The sequence below is a fragment of the Mixophyes fleayi genome, chromosome 4, assembly GCF_038048845.1.
Source record: "Mixophyes fleayi isolate aMixFle1 chromosome 4, aMixFle1.hap1, whole genome shotgun sequence".
Taxonomy (NCBI): Eukaryota; Metazoa; Chordata; class Amphibia; order Anura; family Limnodynastidae; genus Mixophyes; species Mixophyes fleayi.
In genome coordinates, this window is record NC_134405.1 from 167798646 (window position 1) to 167819189 (window position 20544).

General features: G+C 40.7%; 1 protein-coding gene across 1 annotated transcript in view; it reads left to right on the forward strand.

Annotated features, from left to right (window-relative positions):
* DLD (dihydrolipoamide dehydrogenase) overlaps positions 1 to 16491 on the forward strand; it is a 30801-nt gene extending 14310 nt beyond the window's left edge. Inside the window, exons 10-14 of the mRNA XM_075208823.1 lie at positions 6073 to 6243; positions 12327 to 12516; positions 15507 to 15644; positions 15923 to 16012; positions 16106 to 16491. Of these exons, the coding sequence (XP_075064924.1) occupies positions 6073 to 6243; positions 12327 to 12516; positions 15507 to 15644; positions 15923 to 16012; positions 16106 to 16171 (655 nt within the window). The 3' untranslated portion in view covers positions 16172 to 16491. The remainder of the gene's footprint in view (positions 1 to 6072; positions 6244 to 12326; positions 12517 to 15506; positions 15645 to 15922; positions 16013 to 16105) is intronic.
* The last annotated feature ends 4053 nt before the right edge of the window (positions 16492 to 20544 follow it).

Below are 20544 nucleotides of genomic sequence, written 5' to 3' on the forward strand. Positions count from 1 at the left end.
CTCTGCACAGAGCCTTTGTGCTGGTATATGAGAGTCAAGTGAGTGATCTATTCATTAGCCCCCTCACTAGGCACAAGGACAGCAGTTGAATCCTCTCCGTTTCACCTGACACACTGGACATAGTTAGGGGGAGGAGCTGAGGGTCAAACATCTAAACTACTATAAGTGTGCCTGCCTAAAGCTAACGAGACACAGAGCCACAGTGATGACTTCTCTATAGCACCTGCCTGGGAAGTAATTGAGTGTGCTTATTTTTTCTTGGGGGGTGCTGTCTATACGAATTCTGTGCTGCTTTGTCTAAATAGTGCTTGTGTTCTTCTGCTTTCCATACTCTCTTCCCTGCTCTGTTATCTATTTTCATTTATAATGTCAAACACAAGGAGTAGTGTCAGGGCCTTTACTGTTGGGCCATCTACAGTGACATTTTTCCATGTTTAAAATTTTACTCCAAACTGCAGAGTGGACAGACTGGGGCGGAAGCCCTTTGTCTGACTTGTGAAGCCGACACTCGTGCGCCATGTTTGTCAGCGTTTAATAGCGCCGTCCTGGCAGAACCAGCCTGGCTTAAGTCCTTGGCCAAATCCATTGCTGAGCTTGTTCATCTTGTTTCTCCACCCAGGGTGCAGAATGAAGATAATGTTCCTACTGTCTCAGCCCTTAACGTGTCAGGACCTCAGTCACTGTAAACACTTATTTGGGCTACTACTGCCACCAAGGAACTTCCTTGGGTCCAAAGTCTGACAAAGTCGTTTCAGGGATTGTTTAACGTCTCTGCTTCCATGGAGAAGGCGTTAGAATCTTCATCTTCTGCTTGACCAGGCAACTGCCACTCCTTATTTGGTGCATTTTTTTGAATATTTTTGACTCTGACTCCGGAGGAAGGTGAGTCCGAGGAACATTCTGATTTAGAGGACTCTTAATATTTGGACAAAAATACCTCTAAAATAAAGGTATTGATGATTTGTTGAGGGCTGTCTGTCAAACCCTCAATATTCAGGGCCAGGAGGATCCTAAGGTAACCTTGTTTAAAAGAAAAATGAAACTGTATATTCCTTTTCCATCCTCTCCTCACTTAAATGAGTTGTTGGGCTTGGCCAGGTCTAAACCTGACAAAAGGTATAAGATCATATTTCACGCAGATCTTTTTTTTTTTTTTTTTTTTAAATTAATTTCCAGGTCAAGATAGGGAAAAGTGGGAATCTTCAATTAAAGTGGAAGTCCCTTTTGCTAGTTTGTCAAAGGCGGCAGACATCCCTATTCTGAATGCGGCCTTGCTGAAGAACGGGTTCGAGAGAAAATGCAAAATGATTTTAAAATCTGAGTTTGTGTTTGCAGTTGTCGTGCTTAGACCCGTTCTGGCTTCAGCCTGCGTTAATAAAATGATCATTAAATGTTGTGTGTATGTTCCTTGCAGGATAACCCCACCCTTTCAGCACCTGTTATGGCCTATAAATTGATTTGAGCAGCTTCCACTTTTGTATTTGTCTGAGAGGCATGTTGGTGTCAGTAGCTGAGGGGGAGTGCTGACATTGGATTGCTATTTGGAGGCTTCTGGGGTACCTCTTTGGTAAGTTAGCTCTCAATTTAAAAACACATATGTATGGCCCAAATATAGGGACTCTCATTGTTTAGAGTAGGACCATCCTATATGCAAAAGCGCCTTGGCGTGGCAGGATGGCTTAAACATACATTTGCAAATGTGTGCAACAAAGACTTTTGCATTTTTATCTACAGTAGAAATGGCAGATCTGTTGCTGGCTATAGCAGTGTGCTGGGGGAAAAAATGTTGTGTGTATGGACCTTAGTTTGAATACCTAGCCAATGCAGCCTTGGATGCTGCTTTTATTTCAGCCAGTATCTCTGCTTCAGTTATGGAAGCCAGGCAAACTTTTTGACTTAAGGCATGGGAGACTGATCTGGAATCTAAAGGAACTGTGGACTACCTTTTTAGGCGACATCCTCTTTGGTCCTGAAATATCAAAAAATTATCAACCTTCCTTTAATGCATCCAAACCTAAAGTGAATAGGTTTCTGTACTTTCAACCTTTAGGAAGAAGAGGGACTTATCTTAGGGGACAGTTCACGGCTACCCATAGAGAACAGCAGAAGAGAAGACAGGCCTGGTTTGGTAAGAGATTAACAGCAAAACAGTCTGAGAAGTGGACAAAATGACGGGCACTTTTGCCCACTTGGGATCTCCTGTGGTGGTTGCTCGTCTCCTATTCAAGGAGCAGTGGTTCAAGACCACTCAAGGGTGAGAGGAATCATGGATCAGGGTTACAACACTTGACTACAGGTCTTCCCCACAGGTTTTTCACTACAGAGGTCATTCAATCTTTGCTTTCCTCGAGAGTGATCATTTGTGCTCCGGAACGTCAGAAAAAGTTTGTGTTTTTTTTTCAAACATTTTTATAGTCCACAAAACAGACACTGCTTTCAGGACAATTTTGAACCTAAAATACTTGAACCACCCTCGAAACGACTTGAAGTCCCTGAGATCTGTGATAAACATCATGGAGGAGAATGAGTTTTTGATGTCCATGGACATCTAGAACGCTAATTTACATCTACCAATCTGGGAGGAACACCACTGTCTCCTCAGATTTTTCAGTCTCAGTGTTAACAAGCCCTTTTGTCTAGCGACAGATTTTTTACAAAAATCATGGTGGCAACGTCCACTCTCTTGAGATCCAGAGGATTAAATATCATTCTGTATTTGCTTATCAAACCAGTTCTCCAAGATCATACTCACATGATGACCTGGGTGTTAGAGTCCCATGGGGGGGCTCTTAAATTACCAAAACTCCAGGCTAGTTCACACCCAGCAGATGATTTTAGTAGGACCTATTTGATACTTTTCAAAAGAGAACATTCTTACCAGAGGGCAAGATGCTCTCACTACAGAAACTATAATGGTCTTTGTTAGCTGTCAGACTGATTTCGATTCAACTGGGCATGAAGGAGTTGCAAATAGAATTACTGACAATGTGGAACAAATCTCATCTCATCCTGTCCAGACAGTTAATCAAGTTTTCCTCAAAGATGTTTTTATCTCTTCATTGGTGGCTCAACAAAGATAACCTCTCCAAGGTTCAACTATTCATGATCTGAACCTGGACAAATATGACAACTGATGGCAGTCTTCAGAGCTAGGGGGCAGTGACTTTGCAGTACGGTCTTCAGGGAAGGTGGTTCCAAGAAGATTTTCATTTTTGAAGCTCAGTTCAGTCTCAAATGCTGTAGTCAAGGCTCAACCTTTTCTTAAGGAAAAGTCAATAAAAATTCAATCTGGCGGTGGCATATATTAGTCAAAAGGGGAGTCTCTAATTGCTCTCTGGTGATGAAAGAAGTCAAGGGAATAATGTGCTGGGTTGACCTCAGTGTTCTGGCGATATCAGCTGTCTTCATTTTAGGAGTAGAGTTTCAGGAGGAAAGCTGGTTTTCTCAGCAAGAAAACACTACATCCATGAGCAAGGTCCCTTCATCTAAAGGTATTCTTTCAACTTGTCGAAAGGTGGGGTCAAAAGGATGTCGACAAAATGGAATTTTGGTTGAACCACAAAGTAGACTGTTACTGTGTAAGAGCAGGGAACCCAGAAAAGTGTCTAGTAGACGCTATGACTGGAACTTTCATCTCCTTTATATCTTTCTTCCAGTAGAAATGCTACCAAGGGTTCTAAAAAGAAGAGAGGATCCAAGTAATCCTGGTTGCTCCTTATTGGTCAATGAGTTCCCAGTATGCAGAATATTTTTTTTTTTTTTTTCATCAATATTTTTATTGAACATTTTCAAAGATATATGGGGGACAGAAAAAAAAAAGAGGGGAAGAGAAAATACAAACAAAGGAAAACACATAGGGAATCCCCACGCAAGGGGAAAGGAATCACTCGATTAAAATAAGGCATACTATATAAACAATGTACATTTAACATTTACTGATAAAAGAAAAAGAAAAAAATGATACAGCAAGACATATCAACCTTCATTTTGACCGACCGAAGATGTTTCTACCATGGGAGGGGTATCGGGGGGGTTGGAGCTGATCAATAGGCTGAGGGGATTCTATGAGGGCCGCTGGAAAATGAGCTGCTGGGAAGTCAGGAGTATCTTGAGGAGCCCCGGGGCCATCTGTGATGTATTCATGCCACCTAAACCGTCTCATGATGGGAGCTGATGCAGATGAGGAATAGGGCGTATCTGTTGTTTCCATCTCAAAGCTATACTGTATCTTAGAGATGATTCGGGTAGTAGTATGCAGAATTTTTAAAGATCGCAAGAGGTCTGTCATGGCACCTTCAGTTAAGATGGATTTGTTATCCCAAGGTCCGTTCCATCATCAGAATGTACATCATCTGGCTTCTATGACGTGTTTTTCAAAGACATAATTTTGACATCTTTAAGTTCTGTCTGAAAGCAATCTTCAGCTAGAAAGTCATCGTCAACTTAAAACTACCATGGACTCTGGAAGATTTATATTGCTTGATGTTCCTTTAAAGTGCAAGTTTCAGCCCTGGAACTAGTTCTGGAGATTCAGACTTTTCTGTAGGGAGTTCTGCATGTCCAACAACCATAGATTCCTTCCATTGTGCCGTAGAATCATAACTGTTTTCTAAAGATCTAAGGCATCCACCATTTTAACCTTTAGATTCTGTAGAACTAAATTTTCTTACTTAGAAGACTGTTTTTACCAGCCATTTTACCAGCCATTTTACCAGCCATTTTACCAGCCATTTTACCAGCCATTTTACCAGCCATTTTACCAGCCATTTTACCAGCCATTTTACCAGCCATTTTACCAGCCATTTTACCAGCCATTTTCACTGAAGTGTCTCTGAGTTGGTTCTTTCCTGCAAATCTCCTTTCATTGGGTTTCATAACAGGGCAATTTTACATACTAAGCCCTCATTCCAACCAAAGGTGGCATCGAAATTTCACCTAAATAAGGATATAATCCTCCCTAGACTGAGGATCTAGCAATCTTTAGTTGTAGAAGATTCCTTTCTTCTGCTAGATGTCTGAGCCGTTAAAATGTATTTGGATATGACTGCTAGTTTAAGACTGAAACCTCCTACTTCTTTACAATGCTCGAGAGGTTTGCCTGCAACCAAACAATAGACTGGAACAGGTCTTCCAATCCCCGATAGCGTGAGAGCACATACCACCCAGTCAGTGAGTGCCTCTTGTGGCTTTGACAGAACAGTTTTGGTAAGTGACTACCTGGTCTTCTGTCTTCTGTTTATACATTCAGTAAGTGCTATAAATTTAATGTTTCTGCGTCCAGAGACTCTAGTTTTGGAATTAAACTTTTGCACCCGGTAACCTCAGAGCGTTGCGTCCCTTAGGGGAAGCTTTGTGAACTCCCTATGCTTCCAGACTCCAATTAATGTATGAGAATTTTTTCTTTTAATTTGCGTTAAATCCTTTTCTTGAAATCCTTTGGGCCACAATGAATGCCCACCTACCCATGGTGTGCTCTTGGTCTGTTCCTTGTTTGAGTTTAGTGGTCCATGTTTTGGAGGTCTATCCTTTTGATTGTTTTCTCTCTTTCTCCTCAGTTTATCTTCTACTCTGCTTCTAATTTTGGGCTTGGTTAGAAACTGTCACTTTTCTGCAGTGGGTTATAGAGAGGGAGAAGCCTACACTTCATTACGTTTTCCTTAAAGTGCCCAAGCTTCTGCACGCATCTCTATACCCAAAGTTCCATTGTGCTCCAATGGATATGGAGAAAAATATTTAAATGAATACAAAAAGTGTCTACTTACAGCTAATAAAATATGTTTTAGATTGCACTTTAAAGTTCAGTACTGCATGCAAACCTTAGGCAACACATGTTTTTTTATTATAAAATATACTTTATTCTACCTGTAACTAGAAAGTTTGAGCTCTAAGTGCAGTGGTTTCAGTTAAAGCTTAGCAAACATATTTAATGTTAGACTTCTCTCTCTATACTGTAGCAGATGCAGTGTTTGATATACTCACTGTACAGCACTGCAGAATATTTTCCTGCTTATTATAAATAAAACAATACAACATCTGATGAGTTACCTAATCTAATATCATTTTTGTTGACAGTATCGAAGCAGCAGCTGGTGGCAAGGCAGAGGTAATTACTTGTGATGTTTTACTTGTTTGCATTGGCCGTCGTCCCTTCACCCAAAACCTTGGATTGCAAGAATTGGGAATTGAGCTGGATAACAGGGGAAGAATACCAATCAACAGCAGATTTCAGACACAAATCCCAAAGTAAGTTGTTTGTGGTCAATAAAATGTACTTTATCATCTTAAAAAAAAAATAAAAATATTTGTAGACATTGTTACTCTACATTGTTATTCTATTTGAAAAGGTGTTTATCTGTTTTGTCTCCCACATCCTATTGGGGGCACTTGAAACATTGCGGTATAGTGTAGGAGATAGGCGTCTGGGCATTTGAAGAAAGTTTACAGCTGACCCTAGTTCTTTCCCCTCTATACCTCTTTCTGTTAGACCTCAGGTTGCCGCAGCATGTGGAACCCTATCCTAGGGACTGCTGCCTGCTGTTGCTGTGATTCTGCAGCACATTGCACAGACAGCTGTGGGCTGGTTGGAGCGGGGGACAAGAGGTGCCGTGGATGTGCCAATGCTGTCAACCACATCGCAGTGCTGGGAGAGGGGGGTTTAGGAACCTGCAGTGGGCCATCTGTGTCTTATTGAAGGCAGCCATTAGATTCCTTAAGGGGCTGGGTCAGGTAGGGTTTACTTTTTTTTCATGCAAGTCCCTGTTAGGCTCTGGATTGGTTGAGGAGGCTGTCCTGCTTGACTGCTGCCAATCCAGTGCTAGGCCCTGGGAGGAGATGCCTCTTGCCTCATCCTGCACTTACTCCCTGTTGGTCTCTCACTTCTTGTGTGCAGACTCCAGAACTGCAGCCAATTTGGAGCTCAAGCTCTCCCCTGCTCTGTCCTACCTTCTGTAAGGTTCCTGGGTCTGTGAGGTTGGTTTTCTGAGTGGTTTATCCCCAAGATTGTTTTGTCTCTGGGGCTGTATTGCAGGCTCACTTTTTCTTTTCTTTGATTGTGTGATGCTCTTCTTCTCTTGTGTGTTTTTCTCCCATCGGTGTTTATTATGTTGCATAGGGTAGATCCTTGATCTGGATGATCGGGTGGGTGAGCCCTGATCGTCACCTGATCCACAAGTTCCAGGTGTCCCTTTGTCTGCAGTCCTGTTATCTGTTTTCCCACGGAGGTTCTAGCTAAATGGGAAGCGTCTACATGGGTGGGCATTCCTGTTAATGCTCCTAAACCGCCGTGGTGAGAGCCTGTCTTAACTTCTTCCAGGATCAGTGGTTTCAGTCTACATGGAAGCCTGTGTCCGGAAAATCATGAACTAGGGGCACACGATCAATCTCCTAAGTTATCCCCTCAGACAGTTCTTTTCCACAGGACTCCCCACATGCTGGACAAAGCGACTGGCTCTGCGAGAAGCCTTCCACTCCCTATTTTTTTCTGGGGTTGTAATTCTGTTGCTGGGATCTCATGTTTGGGGTTTTATTCCAACCTGTTTCTCTTTCCAAAGCCAGATGGTTCGTTCAGGCCGAACCTTAAACGCAAATATTTAAACACCCAGCTGAGGGTGGCCACATTCAAGATGGGAGTCCATATGGTCAGTAGGTCAGTGATTCACAGCATTGAGCTGGGGGAGTTCATTATATCACTAGACAGGAAGGATGCCTTTCTGCATGTTCCCATCTGGGGGAGGGTCATCAGTTCCCCTCCAAGTATGCTGTTAAATCAGACTGTGACAGGATGGACCGCCTATGCCACCCTATCTGTTGTTGCAGGGAACTGGCTGGGCTTACTTTGCCACCGTCCCCTTTCGTTATTCCGAATACGCCCCTCCTGCCACAGTGGGAGGGGCCTACTGCCACCACTGAGCTCCTTTTATGGTACTCAGAACCACGTTCCTTCTGGGTAACCGATGCTTCTAACGTACCTGGGCTGCTACTCCTGACCTCTTACTATAGATCAGGGTTGCTGTGGATGGAGAACCCCTGGCCTTTCACACTGGCCAGGGCTGCCTGGGTAGCAGGCAGAGCGGTGGTACTGGAGAGCTGGGTCCAAATACTCAGAATCAGCCGGAGAATGGATTAGAGTTTGGGTCTAATCTGTAGGTCACAGGATTTTCAGCATGGAAGATATTTTCAAGCAGGTCTATGAAGCAAGATGTTTATTTGCTTTCACTGGTTAGAGGTACCAGTGATCGGGTCAGATTTTGAAATCAAAAGATACATTTCAGCGTACAAGTCAGTGCATTTTATACAGATTTGGACACAGGCTATTTTTAGAATCGGGATGTACCCTGCTTACCAAAACATAGATTTACATGCATTGCAAAGCTAACAATATTTACACTTGTCTGTGATATCTTACAAATCCAGTGATGTCTTGCATCTTGTCTTTAGACACAGGAAATCTAGTAACAGGGTCTTAATTAACCCTTCCTGCCTTCAAAAGATTCAATCAACATGAATCCTCTCTTTAGACTAGCAGGAAAAGCATTCCCAAAGACAGGTACAACAAAGCATTTTCTTGCATCAAGATATGCAAAAAGCTTTCAAAACGAAGACTTATTGTATCAGGTATACATTAAAATAAGGCATTTGCTTTTAAAATGTTAAAACAGAAAAAACTAATTTTCTACCCTAGTCTCAGAAATAACGATTTTCTAGCTCACAATATTCACAATATCAAAAATAAGTGCACGTGCAATTATATAAATAAGCGGCCTGCGCTATTTCCTTTCAATAAATTTATACCAATAGTTATTTATCAGTGATCCAGTCACACAGACCATTACCAATTGCAGGTTCTTCCTTTTGGTCTTGCCACGGGTCTTCACCAAAATCATGGTGGTCATGGCTGGGCTATTGCTGTCCAAGCGGTTTTCGATCATCCCTTACCTAGATGATCTTCTTCTGAAGGCGGAGTCCCCTGCGGTACTTTTGTCCCATGTCCAGGTGACTGCACAGACTCTGGAGTCCCACAGTTGGATCCACAACATCAAGAAGTCCAAATTCTCTGCGTCCCAACAAATAATCTTTTTGGTCTGGTCTTCGACACCCACAAACAGCGGGTGTTCTTGCCTCCAGACAAGATTAAGTCCTTGCAGATTGTAGGCTCTCTGTTGGCTGTCAAACAGACCTCTGTACACTTCTGCATGAAGGTTCTGGGCAAGATGGTATCGACTTTCGAGGTGGTCCAGTTTGCTCAGTTTCATGCCTAGGAGTTTTAACTGAAATTTCTCTCGAAGTTGAACATGACGCATCTGAATCTTTCCAGCCAGGTGTTCCATCTTTCCCATCGTGGATGCAGAAGGAAAATCTCTCCCAGGTTTGCCCGTTCTCAATCTGGGATTGGACTTTGGTGACAACGGATGCCAGGCTACAGGGTTAGGGTGCAGCCTTTCCACAAGCTTATTTTAATGGTTTTGTACTCTGTAGGAATCCAAGCTTCCAATCAATGTATTAGAACTGCGAGCCGTGTTCAGCTCTCCGACAGTGCGGAACGGTTGCTGCAGGGAAGGACAGTGAAGATACAGACGGACAATGCCACGGTGGCATACCTCAATCACCAGGGAGGCACAAGGAGTCCTTTAGCCATGTGAGAGAGACACAGGATCTTTTAGTGGACCGAAACTCTCGTTCGGGTCGTCATGGTAATTTTCATCATGGGGTAGAAAATTGTGAGGGGGCATTTCTGAGCAGGCAGCCTCTTCATCCCAGCGAATAGTCTGTCCGTCCGGAGGTCTTTCGTTAATTGGTAGACGGGTAGGGTCAAACGGACGTCAACGTGATGACGTGTCTGTTGAACCACAAAGTGCTCTTCTGCTCTAGTGGAAGTGATCCTCGGGCTATATTAGTAGACATATAGGGACACATTTATCAATCATCGGCAAAAATGAAAAATAGTTATCAATCCTTATCGCATGGATAAGGATTGAACTATTTCTCAAATTTATTAAAAAGGATCACAGAAACAGCAGTTCCGATAAACTGCTGTTTCTGTGATAAAAAAAATCACACCCCACCTCTTCGGAACGAGATGCCCACGGATCTCCTTCAGGTCTTCTTCACTTGTCGTCTTACAGCAATTGCGCATGTGCAGTTTGAAAAACTGCACATGCGCAAAAAAACATCCCCGCTCTGTCTCTGCAACTATAGTGACAGCACTGAAATCTGACAATTTTGATGCTGGCGTACATTATCAAGACAAGTTACCGGGAAAAACTTTTTTTTCGGGAACTTGTTAGATTGCGGCCAGGAGCAGTCAACATACTGTTGAATGGTGACTGCTCCCAAAAACAAAGAGGAGTGCAAAGCAGCAGATATCCACGATATCTGCTGCGATGCACCTTTCATAAATATGCGGAGGACACAGAGGGACCTTAATTTTACAGTAAGTGCACTATCGTGCTTTCTTAAATATGCCCCAAAGTCTGTTCCCTGGTGGTTCCCCCTGGATTACCCGTTCCTTCCAGTTGCCATGTTTCAGAAGGTTTTAAAGAAAATAAAGAGCGAGGGTGTTCCAGTCCTTTGGTGCAGCCGGATTAGCCTCAGAGGGTCTGTACACCGATGTTTTCTTCAATAGCTGGGGTTTGGTCGCGGCCTCTGCCACTCTGGCCAGACCTGTTAAGTCAATGACCATTTTTTCATCTCTGTTTAGAATGTGTGGCTCTAACGGCGTGGCAGTTGAAGCCATGATCCTTCAAGCTAAGAGTTTGTCTTAGACATGGTGCAGACCATACGTCGGACGCAGAACCTGAGTTCGGCCAAAATCTATAATCATGTATGGAGAACTTAAATTGCCTGGTATGAAAGGAAGATGCACCCTACCTCTTCTTTTCAATTGTCAAGGTTAGTTATGTACTTGCAGGACAGGCTGAATGCTGGTTTGCACCTTAGTTCGCTTAAGGTTCAGATGTCTGCTCTTTCGGTTTTCTTTCAAAGAGACACTTTGATGCCTGATGGGCAGATGTTCCTGCAGGTTGCGCTTTATGTACAGCCTCCGTATGATTCTCTGGTGGCACCTTGGAATTTAAACTTGGTGTTGAATGCTTTGCAGCATTCCCTTTTTAAACCCTTGCACAGCGTGCATTTGAAGTTTCTGACGTGGAAGACTGTCTGCCTTTTGGCCATTTCATTGACTAGAAAAGTTTTGGAGCTCACAGCCTTGTCCCGTAGGTCTCCTCTTTTTGTTTTTCATGAGGATAGGGCGGTTCTTCGGACCAAGTCCTCATTCCTTCCTAAAATGGTGTCCAGGTTCCACATAAATCAAAACATTGTCCTTTATCCCTGCCCTGACCAGATGTTTAGTCTTCGGAGGATGAGGTTTCTCTTCATTCTCTGGGTGTGGTCCGAGCTTTTTGTACGTATGTGCGTAGGACTTACAATGTGTTCAAGACTGAGGATCATGTGGTCCTCTATGTTGTTCCAAAGAGAGACTGACCAGCCTCTAAGGTGACTATTGCTCGGTGGTTTACGGCTGTAATCGGTCACATTCATGGTGTGGCTGGGCAGCCTGTTCCAGATAATCTTCGGGGCTCACTCCACGAAGTTGGCGAGTGCTTCCTGGGCGTCACGGTATAGCGACTCGACTGAGCAGCTGTATCTGGCAGCCACCTGGTCCTCCGTTCACATGTTTACTCAGTTTTACAGGATTCTTGTGTTTGCATCCGGGGATCCTCTACAGTATAACCCAATGTGTCCGGTCCACCCCCAAATGGACTAAGAGAAAATGATTTTATGTAAATATAAAAATCCTATTTTGCCATATGAAGCTGTGTTATCTGGGCATCCATCATGTAAGTTGAAGAAAAAAAAAAAAGTGTATCTTTCTGCTGGAGAAGTTGCTGTAGCTTATTCATGGAAGGGATCACATCTCACATTTGCGAGTATCACTGAAAACAGCAAAGCCATATCCTACTATTCCTATGAAAAATCGGACAGTGCCTGAACCTCCCAAACAAGCCCAAGTATTATGTGCCTACACCCCTAATTGGATAGGACTTGCCCCTTTGTTGATGGGTAATGAGGATTATTGGGGGTGGAGAGGGAATTATGATATTCAGACATGATAGAGGTTTAGATAAGATTATATTCCTTATCTGTTTAAAACCAGATAGAATAATGCACTGAACTGATTGTATCAATATTGTTCTTTATTTTCTAATGGCTAAAACTGGTTTATGTTTTATGATTGTCTGTACTTTAATTGTACTGTAATTCTATTATCGCTAGCAAATATTAAACCCAACTATCCTGTATTCAACTAGTACTTCTTTTTTTTTTTATAGTATTTATGCTATCGGGGATGTAGTAGCTGGGCCAATGTTGGCCCACAAAGCGGAAGATGAGGGTATAATCTGTGTTGAGGGCATGGCTGGCGGAGCAGTCCACATTGACTACAACTGTGTACCGTCTGTGATCTATACCCACCCTGAGGTGGCTTGGGTTGGTAAATCAGAAGAGCAGTTAAAAGAAGAGGTATATTTTAAATATGTTCTATTGTATGTATATTCATATAATGTTTTGTCTATATTGCGTTGTCTTTTATGGAAATACCAACATGTGCTTGATAACAAAGCTTTCAATTATTTTGCTTGCTAATTGCAATCTAAAAGCAGGCTAGAAATGTAGTGAAAATGTAGAGTTTATCAGCTCCTGCATGTTTTTTAGAACTGAAAAGTTCTCCATTTTGAACCTAAATGTTCATACAAAAAAGAAAAATCTGCCATGCAGAAAATATGTCCATCTAACCTTTTTACTAATTTACTGAGTGAATGTATTCCAGCTCAATGGTGAACAGGGGCTTCTGTATCTAGGGTTATTTCTATATTTATTTATTTTTTAAAAAAAACCAAAAACAACCCACTGTTGTTGTTGTGCCTTCTTGCCCCTCCACCTCCTCTTCGAGATCAATATATACTTGTCCTGTACAGATCTGAAGTGTAATATATTCATCAAAATAAAAGAAAAAAAAGTATAATATGCCTGCATTAACAAACAAGACTTATGGGGATATTCTACAGAAGAGAAGAAATGAAAATTTGTACTTCTCATTTTCCCCCCCCGCTTCCTCCTCTTATACTAATAAGTAACACGTAGGGGTGGTTCAGATAATGCAACAATAAAATGTCACTTTATACACTTTATGTAGTCATTGTTAGTACTTGAATCCGTATTAAAAGGCAAGTTAGAAAACATCGTGTCTGAAAATAGGGACTAATAATGTTTGTTTTTCCTAAAAAGCACAAAGTGAAACTACTTTTTTAAATGATGACATAGGACCAAGTTAAGGGCATTTCTAAGACGTTTTAATAAAATATTGTGTAAAATTATATAGTCATTTATATTAATATAGTCCATCAGACTTTTTTTTTTTGCAAAAAATATCATATTTCTCCACTTTTATTTCTTCTTTGGTGGACCATGAATATAAGTGGAAAAAGGTAAAATAATCGCATAAGGTTATTTATAATAAAATAGAACAGCCCCTTGGTCTCATAGTTATTCAACTTAGTTCAGAAGATGATGAAAAATATATAATTAATACACATTTTGATTGTATTTTATTTATCTTTTCTTCCAAAAAACTTGAATTGCATAAAATAAGAATAAAGGGTTAAACTAATCAGATCCACAGCTGCTGTAGCATATGGTCAAAATCCCCACTACCACTCTGTAATGCAAAATAGTGCACTATTAGCTATCCAAAGGCAAATTGCTGATAGGCGTTGTGCAACAGCAATTGGTATATTGCTATCTGCCTACTGGGTTTCTAGCTAGTGGCCAAGGAGGGTTTCAAGGGGGTATAATACAGAGACAAACAAAGCAAACGTTGACGCGCATTTCGCTCAGATGTGCTTTCTTGTGTGTGATTTTTACCATATGCTGCAAATACAGCAGCTGTGGATCTGATTGGTTTAACCCTTTATTCTATAGGGTTAACTATAGATCACTCTACTCTGATCTCGATATTATAGAGAAATATTATTGAACAACATCTTATTATATCTCTATATACTATAGGGTACTAGCATATACTCCATAAACTAGATATTAATTGGAGTTGAAGCTGCAGACATTATTGGCATAGGGTTATGGATTTCTAGAATTCTGACAGGTGAATGACTGAGATACATTAAGTTCTCCCTTACTTATATTTAGGAGATCAGCCTAAGCCATTACCATAATTTATTTACAGCAGGGTAAAGAATAAGACACAAATGAAAGTATTTTATTATAGAAGATTAAATTGAGACAACATAGCTTCTTCTGTATTTGGACCATGAGTACACATGGTCCACTAAGAACAGAAGGCGCAATGACCCTTCACATGCATGAATGAACCTCCCATATGCAATACTTGTAATATTTATACTGAATGAAGATCTCTATAGCAGGCAAATGTGTTGTGGTTGGAATTACGGCCACCCTAGTCTTAGGCATTGCTTAATTTGTAGACATATAAAGTGGAATTCAGATGAAACAAAAGTGGACCTGAAAGAGTTATGACATATGCCGGGAGGGCATTAAAATGATCTTTATACATTGAAAACTATGGGGCCAAAAGGACTGTGTTCCTGTGCGTTCCAGTTCTGGTGTTTTGGTTTTAGCCCCTCCTTCTTTTTTTTTTTCTTTTTTTTTTTTTACAGATCCTGAAGCAGAGCTAAATAAAGGTGCTCAGGAATACCGTCAGAATAATTATTAGCAATTATTTACCCAAACCTTGATAATGTTTATCTTGCCCACTTTATATGCCAGTGGGTAAACATGTAGAGAAGGTATATTTTATTACCGTTAGTACCATTGTATTTGTACCAAATCAGTTTGTATTTGTGCCACTATCTGTATTATTTCCATTGGTATGGAATTACAGAATATTACTGGTGCCTTTAATATGGGCTAGTAGTGTTCCCGTAATGTAATATTGTAAGGATCTTAAAAGGCTCTGAAGATGTACGCGATCACATGATCTTTTGATATTGTTAGAGGGGGTATTGCTTTCCTTTACAATAGTAATTTTTTTATTTAATGGATTACCCCCCTTCCCCCCCCCCCCCAACAAAGTACTCTGGAACTGCTGGGATCGAACACATCCCTGCAGTTCTGCCAACTTGCCAGTGCCCGTAACTGTTCCTTAGAACATAGATTGAGAGATGTGATTATTTAAACTGCCAGGGTGTTGAGCACTGGATAATGGAATGCTCTAGGTGCCAAAATGGGTTTATTACTTGGAGACTGCAGAGGTGAAAAGAAACACATCAGCTATAGAAAGAATACATTTTATTCAAATATCAGAAAATCATTGAATAGGTATTTATTTATGTTTTTTTGGAACATATAACTAAAATAGCATTTGCTAACGATACAAGTTGTGTTTTCTGTATTTATTTGGCACATACTGAACAGGTTTTCTTCTCAACTAGTTGAAAAGTTCTTAAATCACATGAGATTTTTTGTATTTTTTTCAGGGCGTAGAGTACAAAGTTGGGAAGTTTCCATTCGCTGCCAACAGCCGCGCTAAGACAAATGCGGACACAGACGGTTTGGTGAAAATTCTGGGTCATAAGTCAACAGACAGAATACTGGGAGCTCACATCCTTGGATCAGTAAGTTTCTATTGCTTATAACACAATCTATTAATAATGGTTGTAAATTCCATGTTCTGTTGTATGGTAGCAGGAAAACGATTATATTTTAATCTCCACAGCACTGTTAACCTAATCCCATTACACAGGCATTTGTTTACATAATCTATATGGTTGCATTTGTGCTTTTCTGTTATGGACTTCATGAAATGATTATCAAAATTATGCTTCCAACTATTATATCTCATGAGTTCAGTTATTTGAAGATGGCTGTTGCTAGTCCTTCTCTCTGCTTCCAGGGTGCTGGGGAGATGATTAATGAAGCGGCTCTTGCCATGGAATACGGAGCTTCCTGTGAAGATGTAGCCAGAGTGTGTCACGCCCATCCTGTAAGTGCGACGTGCTCTTCGTACAACTTATATGGTCTTATGCTGTGTGTGCAGCTGCTCATGTCAATCACGTATTTTCTTTCTTCCCTGCAGACTGTATCAGAGGCCTTCAGGGAAGCAAACTTGGCAGCATCATTTGGCAAAGCCATTAATTTTTAAGCCAAGAGAAAAGAGCATTGTATGTACATAGGTTTCTTATCAGGATCAGCAGCAGTCAGCTGTAAGTCTGACAATGTTTGTTACTGAATCCAGTGGACTCTATTAAATCCAACTATGTAAGATGATGTTTGGAATCGGGAATGTACATGAACCAATGTAGAATACACTTAAACAATGTAAATGCAGGCTGACACTGAACATCCTTGTTGGACATTCTATTTTGGAAGCCTTGTCCTTTATAAATGTTTTGGAGAGAAAGCATTGTGGAGTAGCTGTGCCATTTATAAATTATCTAAAGCCCAAATATTTAGACTTCTAAACATTGTTTTGTGATTTTTGTCTCTTGTTTGGTTAGTGAATTATTGGTGTGCTGTTTTGGGGGGTTTTTAAACTATTTTTGTTACTTCACTTTAACTATGTTACTGCACTTTTGTCATTATTTTACGTACATTCAGTCACTTTTCACATGCTGCATTCTGGTTGAAAAATCTCTGAATGGGTTTGTTTGAACAAATCCTACAGCAGTCATTTCACATTCTGGCTCCTGCATTATCCTTCAGTGTTGTAAGCTAGAGCAGTCCTGATTCTCTTATGTAAACGATGAGAATATTGCAGCTATTGTTACAATAAAAAGCAGTAATACAATCTGATGCTAGAAAAATAGTGCTCTTTATAGGTATATTTTCCCTGGGCTGATTTTAGAAGGGCCGATCACTCTAGTGAATGGGACTGAACAATCTTTACAAGAAATTCACCATATAGGGGAATTTGAACAGGGCTGTAACTATCATTGCTGCTCATGCCCTTGATTTATTGACAAACACCGTCTTTTGTTTATAGGTGTTGTCTATATAAAAACATCTATGCTTTATTAACACAATATTGAATATAGTACACTACATATATCTGAAATTAAAAAGATTAGGTTGACTTACATTCTAGCCAGAGGCTAGTCAAGCTTCCCCACCACTTCACAGTACCCCGCTATAGGGCAGGTTCCTAGCTTATCTATAGTGTTTGCAGTTAAAGCAGTGACAGAATTAGGCTTAATTTACCCAAATAATTTGTCATGGGATAGCTTTTTAAACCTCTTCTAATGGACATCTGGTATATTGGTGGCTTCCAATGACAAATACTTTCTGCGTGTGCATAAACAAAATTGTGCTCAATGCCCTAGCCAAGTTCTCAAGTGTAAAAACATGGGGGTGGAGAACCGCACTAGGCAAAATGACAAGAACACTAATAAGATATTATTCTTATTGAACCCGAACAAAGAGAAACTTTGATCGGGGGGTGCACCCAACACTGTAGTACATAGTATGTGGGGGGAAAAAGGGGGGGGGGGGTACTTATAACAGGACACTGCAAATCAGCAAGTCTTCTTTGAGCACTGGGCTGATTATTACATTTTCAAAGCCCTATAGAAGTGCTTTTTATGTGGAAGAAATATTTCATCTTTATTTGTTGGTATTTATAGAGGTTGCGAGTGAGCCATTCACCAGCTGATCGCATATGGTCTGATTCTAATGGTGTTTCCTGTACAGCTATTGAAGTGGTCGTGGTGTTTACAACCAAGATCGATGTTTGGATCAATTCTTGGGTCACTGTATTTCGCATGTGTTTTATTGTCTTTATTGTATTGTTAGCGCAAAGCTATTCAGCCCATCATCAGAACTTACAGGGGGAATAAAAATACACGTTCCAGTTACGGAGAAACAATTGCGATGAGCTACTGTGCCTTCCAAACATACAGACACAGTTTAATAAATCAGTAAAGCAGTTTTCACTTTCAATTCTGACCGATTAGCTCCTCCAATTTAATGATTAATGTTAATTAATGGTCTTTATAATATCTCGGAGGTTAAACAGGAAGACCAATCACTATACCATTACATTCCACGCCAACCAATAGATTAACCTGTATCTCATCAACATTGTCCGTGACAGGTTAATCTTAATGTCAATCAAACACATGGAACGGAAGGGTAATACATATACCTAATATGGTGGTACACTTCTGATTGGTCCCTTAAGTTCAAACCACACCTACCTGAACGAGTATTTAAGAGCTGTCATTTCTTTGGGTTCGTTCGCCTTGAAAAAGCCACGGAGCGAAACGCGCTTTGGCGTTTTGTTTCACCTATCCTCCATGCCTCCAATTCCAACAAGAATCGCTCCCCAGTTTTTTACTAGGTAGGGTATTTCATATAATCCCAGCGATTCTTGCTGTCTCCGCTTTAGATTAATACAGCCTGCTACTGCTCAATACTGCAAATCAGATTCTGATATAGACTCTACGGCTGTCATTTGCGGACATTGTAATCTACTTTTTCCACCTTTTAAGAGGATTATTATTACTAGTGTTATGCCGGTTTTAATACTATCTTAAGTTGGCATCATTTAATTGGGCAATAACTATTTATGTTACACTACATTGTGACTTAGGGGCATATTTAATAAAGCACGGTAGTGCTTTTAACGGGTCATTAAGGTCCCACTGTGTCCTCCGCAAATTTATTAAGGGGGCATCGCAGCAGATATCATGGATATCTGCTGCTTTGCATTCCTCTTCGTTTTTGGGAGCAGTCACCATTCAATAGCCCCCACATACTAAGTTCTCAAGTGTGTCACTTAGAAATCCTGTATCACTTTGTAAGGAGCACATAATGATAGCTGGCTGCTGCAGTACTGCCTCTATGTTGATCTTTGTTTTACTGTACTCTTGTACAGCAGCAATATATGGGTGCAGGATTCGTTTACCAAACAATTCGCATATAATGACAAGACCTTTTGTCGGTTTTGTTTTTTTCTGACAGTACATTATGTAGCCAAATACTGCACTAAAATACAAACTGTCTATATTGCCTGAATTGAATAACTCTGGTGAACAAATGATGAAATACAGTAGACTAGCTAGTCATAATCTAGTGACTACTGAGGGGCAGCATATTGCACCTTATTAGAGAAATATATGCTCTTTGCCACTAAAATATTCCTATTACACCACCTAATTCCTGTATAAACGCTTACATTTCTGTTATTTTTTTAATGTATTTTTTGGGTCATTCATCTCAACAGGTACAACATGGATTTACTACATAAACCTAACAGCGAGCACTATATCTCCACTTAATGTTGTGGCTTTTTTTTTTTCCATTATGACCTTTATAAATGAGAAACCATTGATTTGAAATTTCATTTTTCTCTTTATTTCCCTTAAAAACTTTCTTTGTAGCATATAGTTCAATCTTTAAAGGTTAGAGCTGTTAACATTTTCCACCTATAGTGTCAATGATTAGGTCTCAGATCTGTTGCATATACAGGAATAAAGTGTGTTTGTAACAAGTGTGCAGTAAGTGTAATGGCAGTCTGCTGTAATGCTTCTATGCAGGAGAGGTGCAGTTCTGTAGTTGTAGCTGTGCCACTAACAGTAATTCATGGGGTAGCACAGTGGCTTAGTAGTTAGCACTTCTGCCTCACAGTACTGGGGTCATGAGTTCAATTCCCAACTATGACCTTATCTGTGTGGAGTTTGTATGTTCTCCCCGTGTTTGCGTGGGTTTCCTCCGGGTGCTCCGGTTTCCTCCCACACTCCAAAAACATACTGGTAGGTTAATTGGCTGCTATTAAAATTGACCGTACTCACTCTCTCTCTCTGTGTATGTTAGGGAATTTAGACTGTAAGCTCCAATGGGGCAGGGACTGATGTGAATGAGTTTACTGTACAGCGCTGCAGAATCAGTGGCGCTATATAAATAAATGGTGATGATGATGGGAAAGTCCTAGCAAGTAAAATTAGTTACCAGAAAATGAGGTCAAAATGCATAATGAGAAAAATGCATTCCGGATTCTGCCAACCTCAAATTGTTGTTTAGGAGCGCTGCATTATTGGAAAATGTCAAGGTCTTGAGGCCAGCTCGATAGAACATTTGCAGGGTGACAACTGCTAGTGTATCCATAACATGATATAAATTGAGATCTGGGGGGGAAAAAAGACAGTACCAGCAAATAATACAGTAAGCTGCTATATATACAATCAGCAGATTACTAGCTGCAAGTGGTTTCCTTATTTCTAGCCCCTGGGCTCACTGTATTGTCTAGGACACACCTTACCAGAGAGTCTGTCACACATCCCCCCTCACCTCATAGTTCAGCAGAACCAATGAATATAGGAATAGAAGCAGTGTGTGCATGTGAGGTTTTCAGGGGCATAACGACCAGGCAGGAGTTAGTTAATCTGGGTCTCATGGCTATTTTATTTAAAGTGGCAATAAATACACACACGCTTCATACAGGTGTGATAGCCATCTTGACTGTCCAAACAAGTAAATAAAAATAATAAATGTGGGAAAAAACCTTCAGTTTTCAACAAC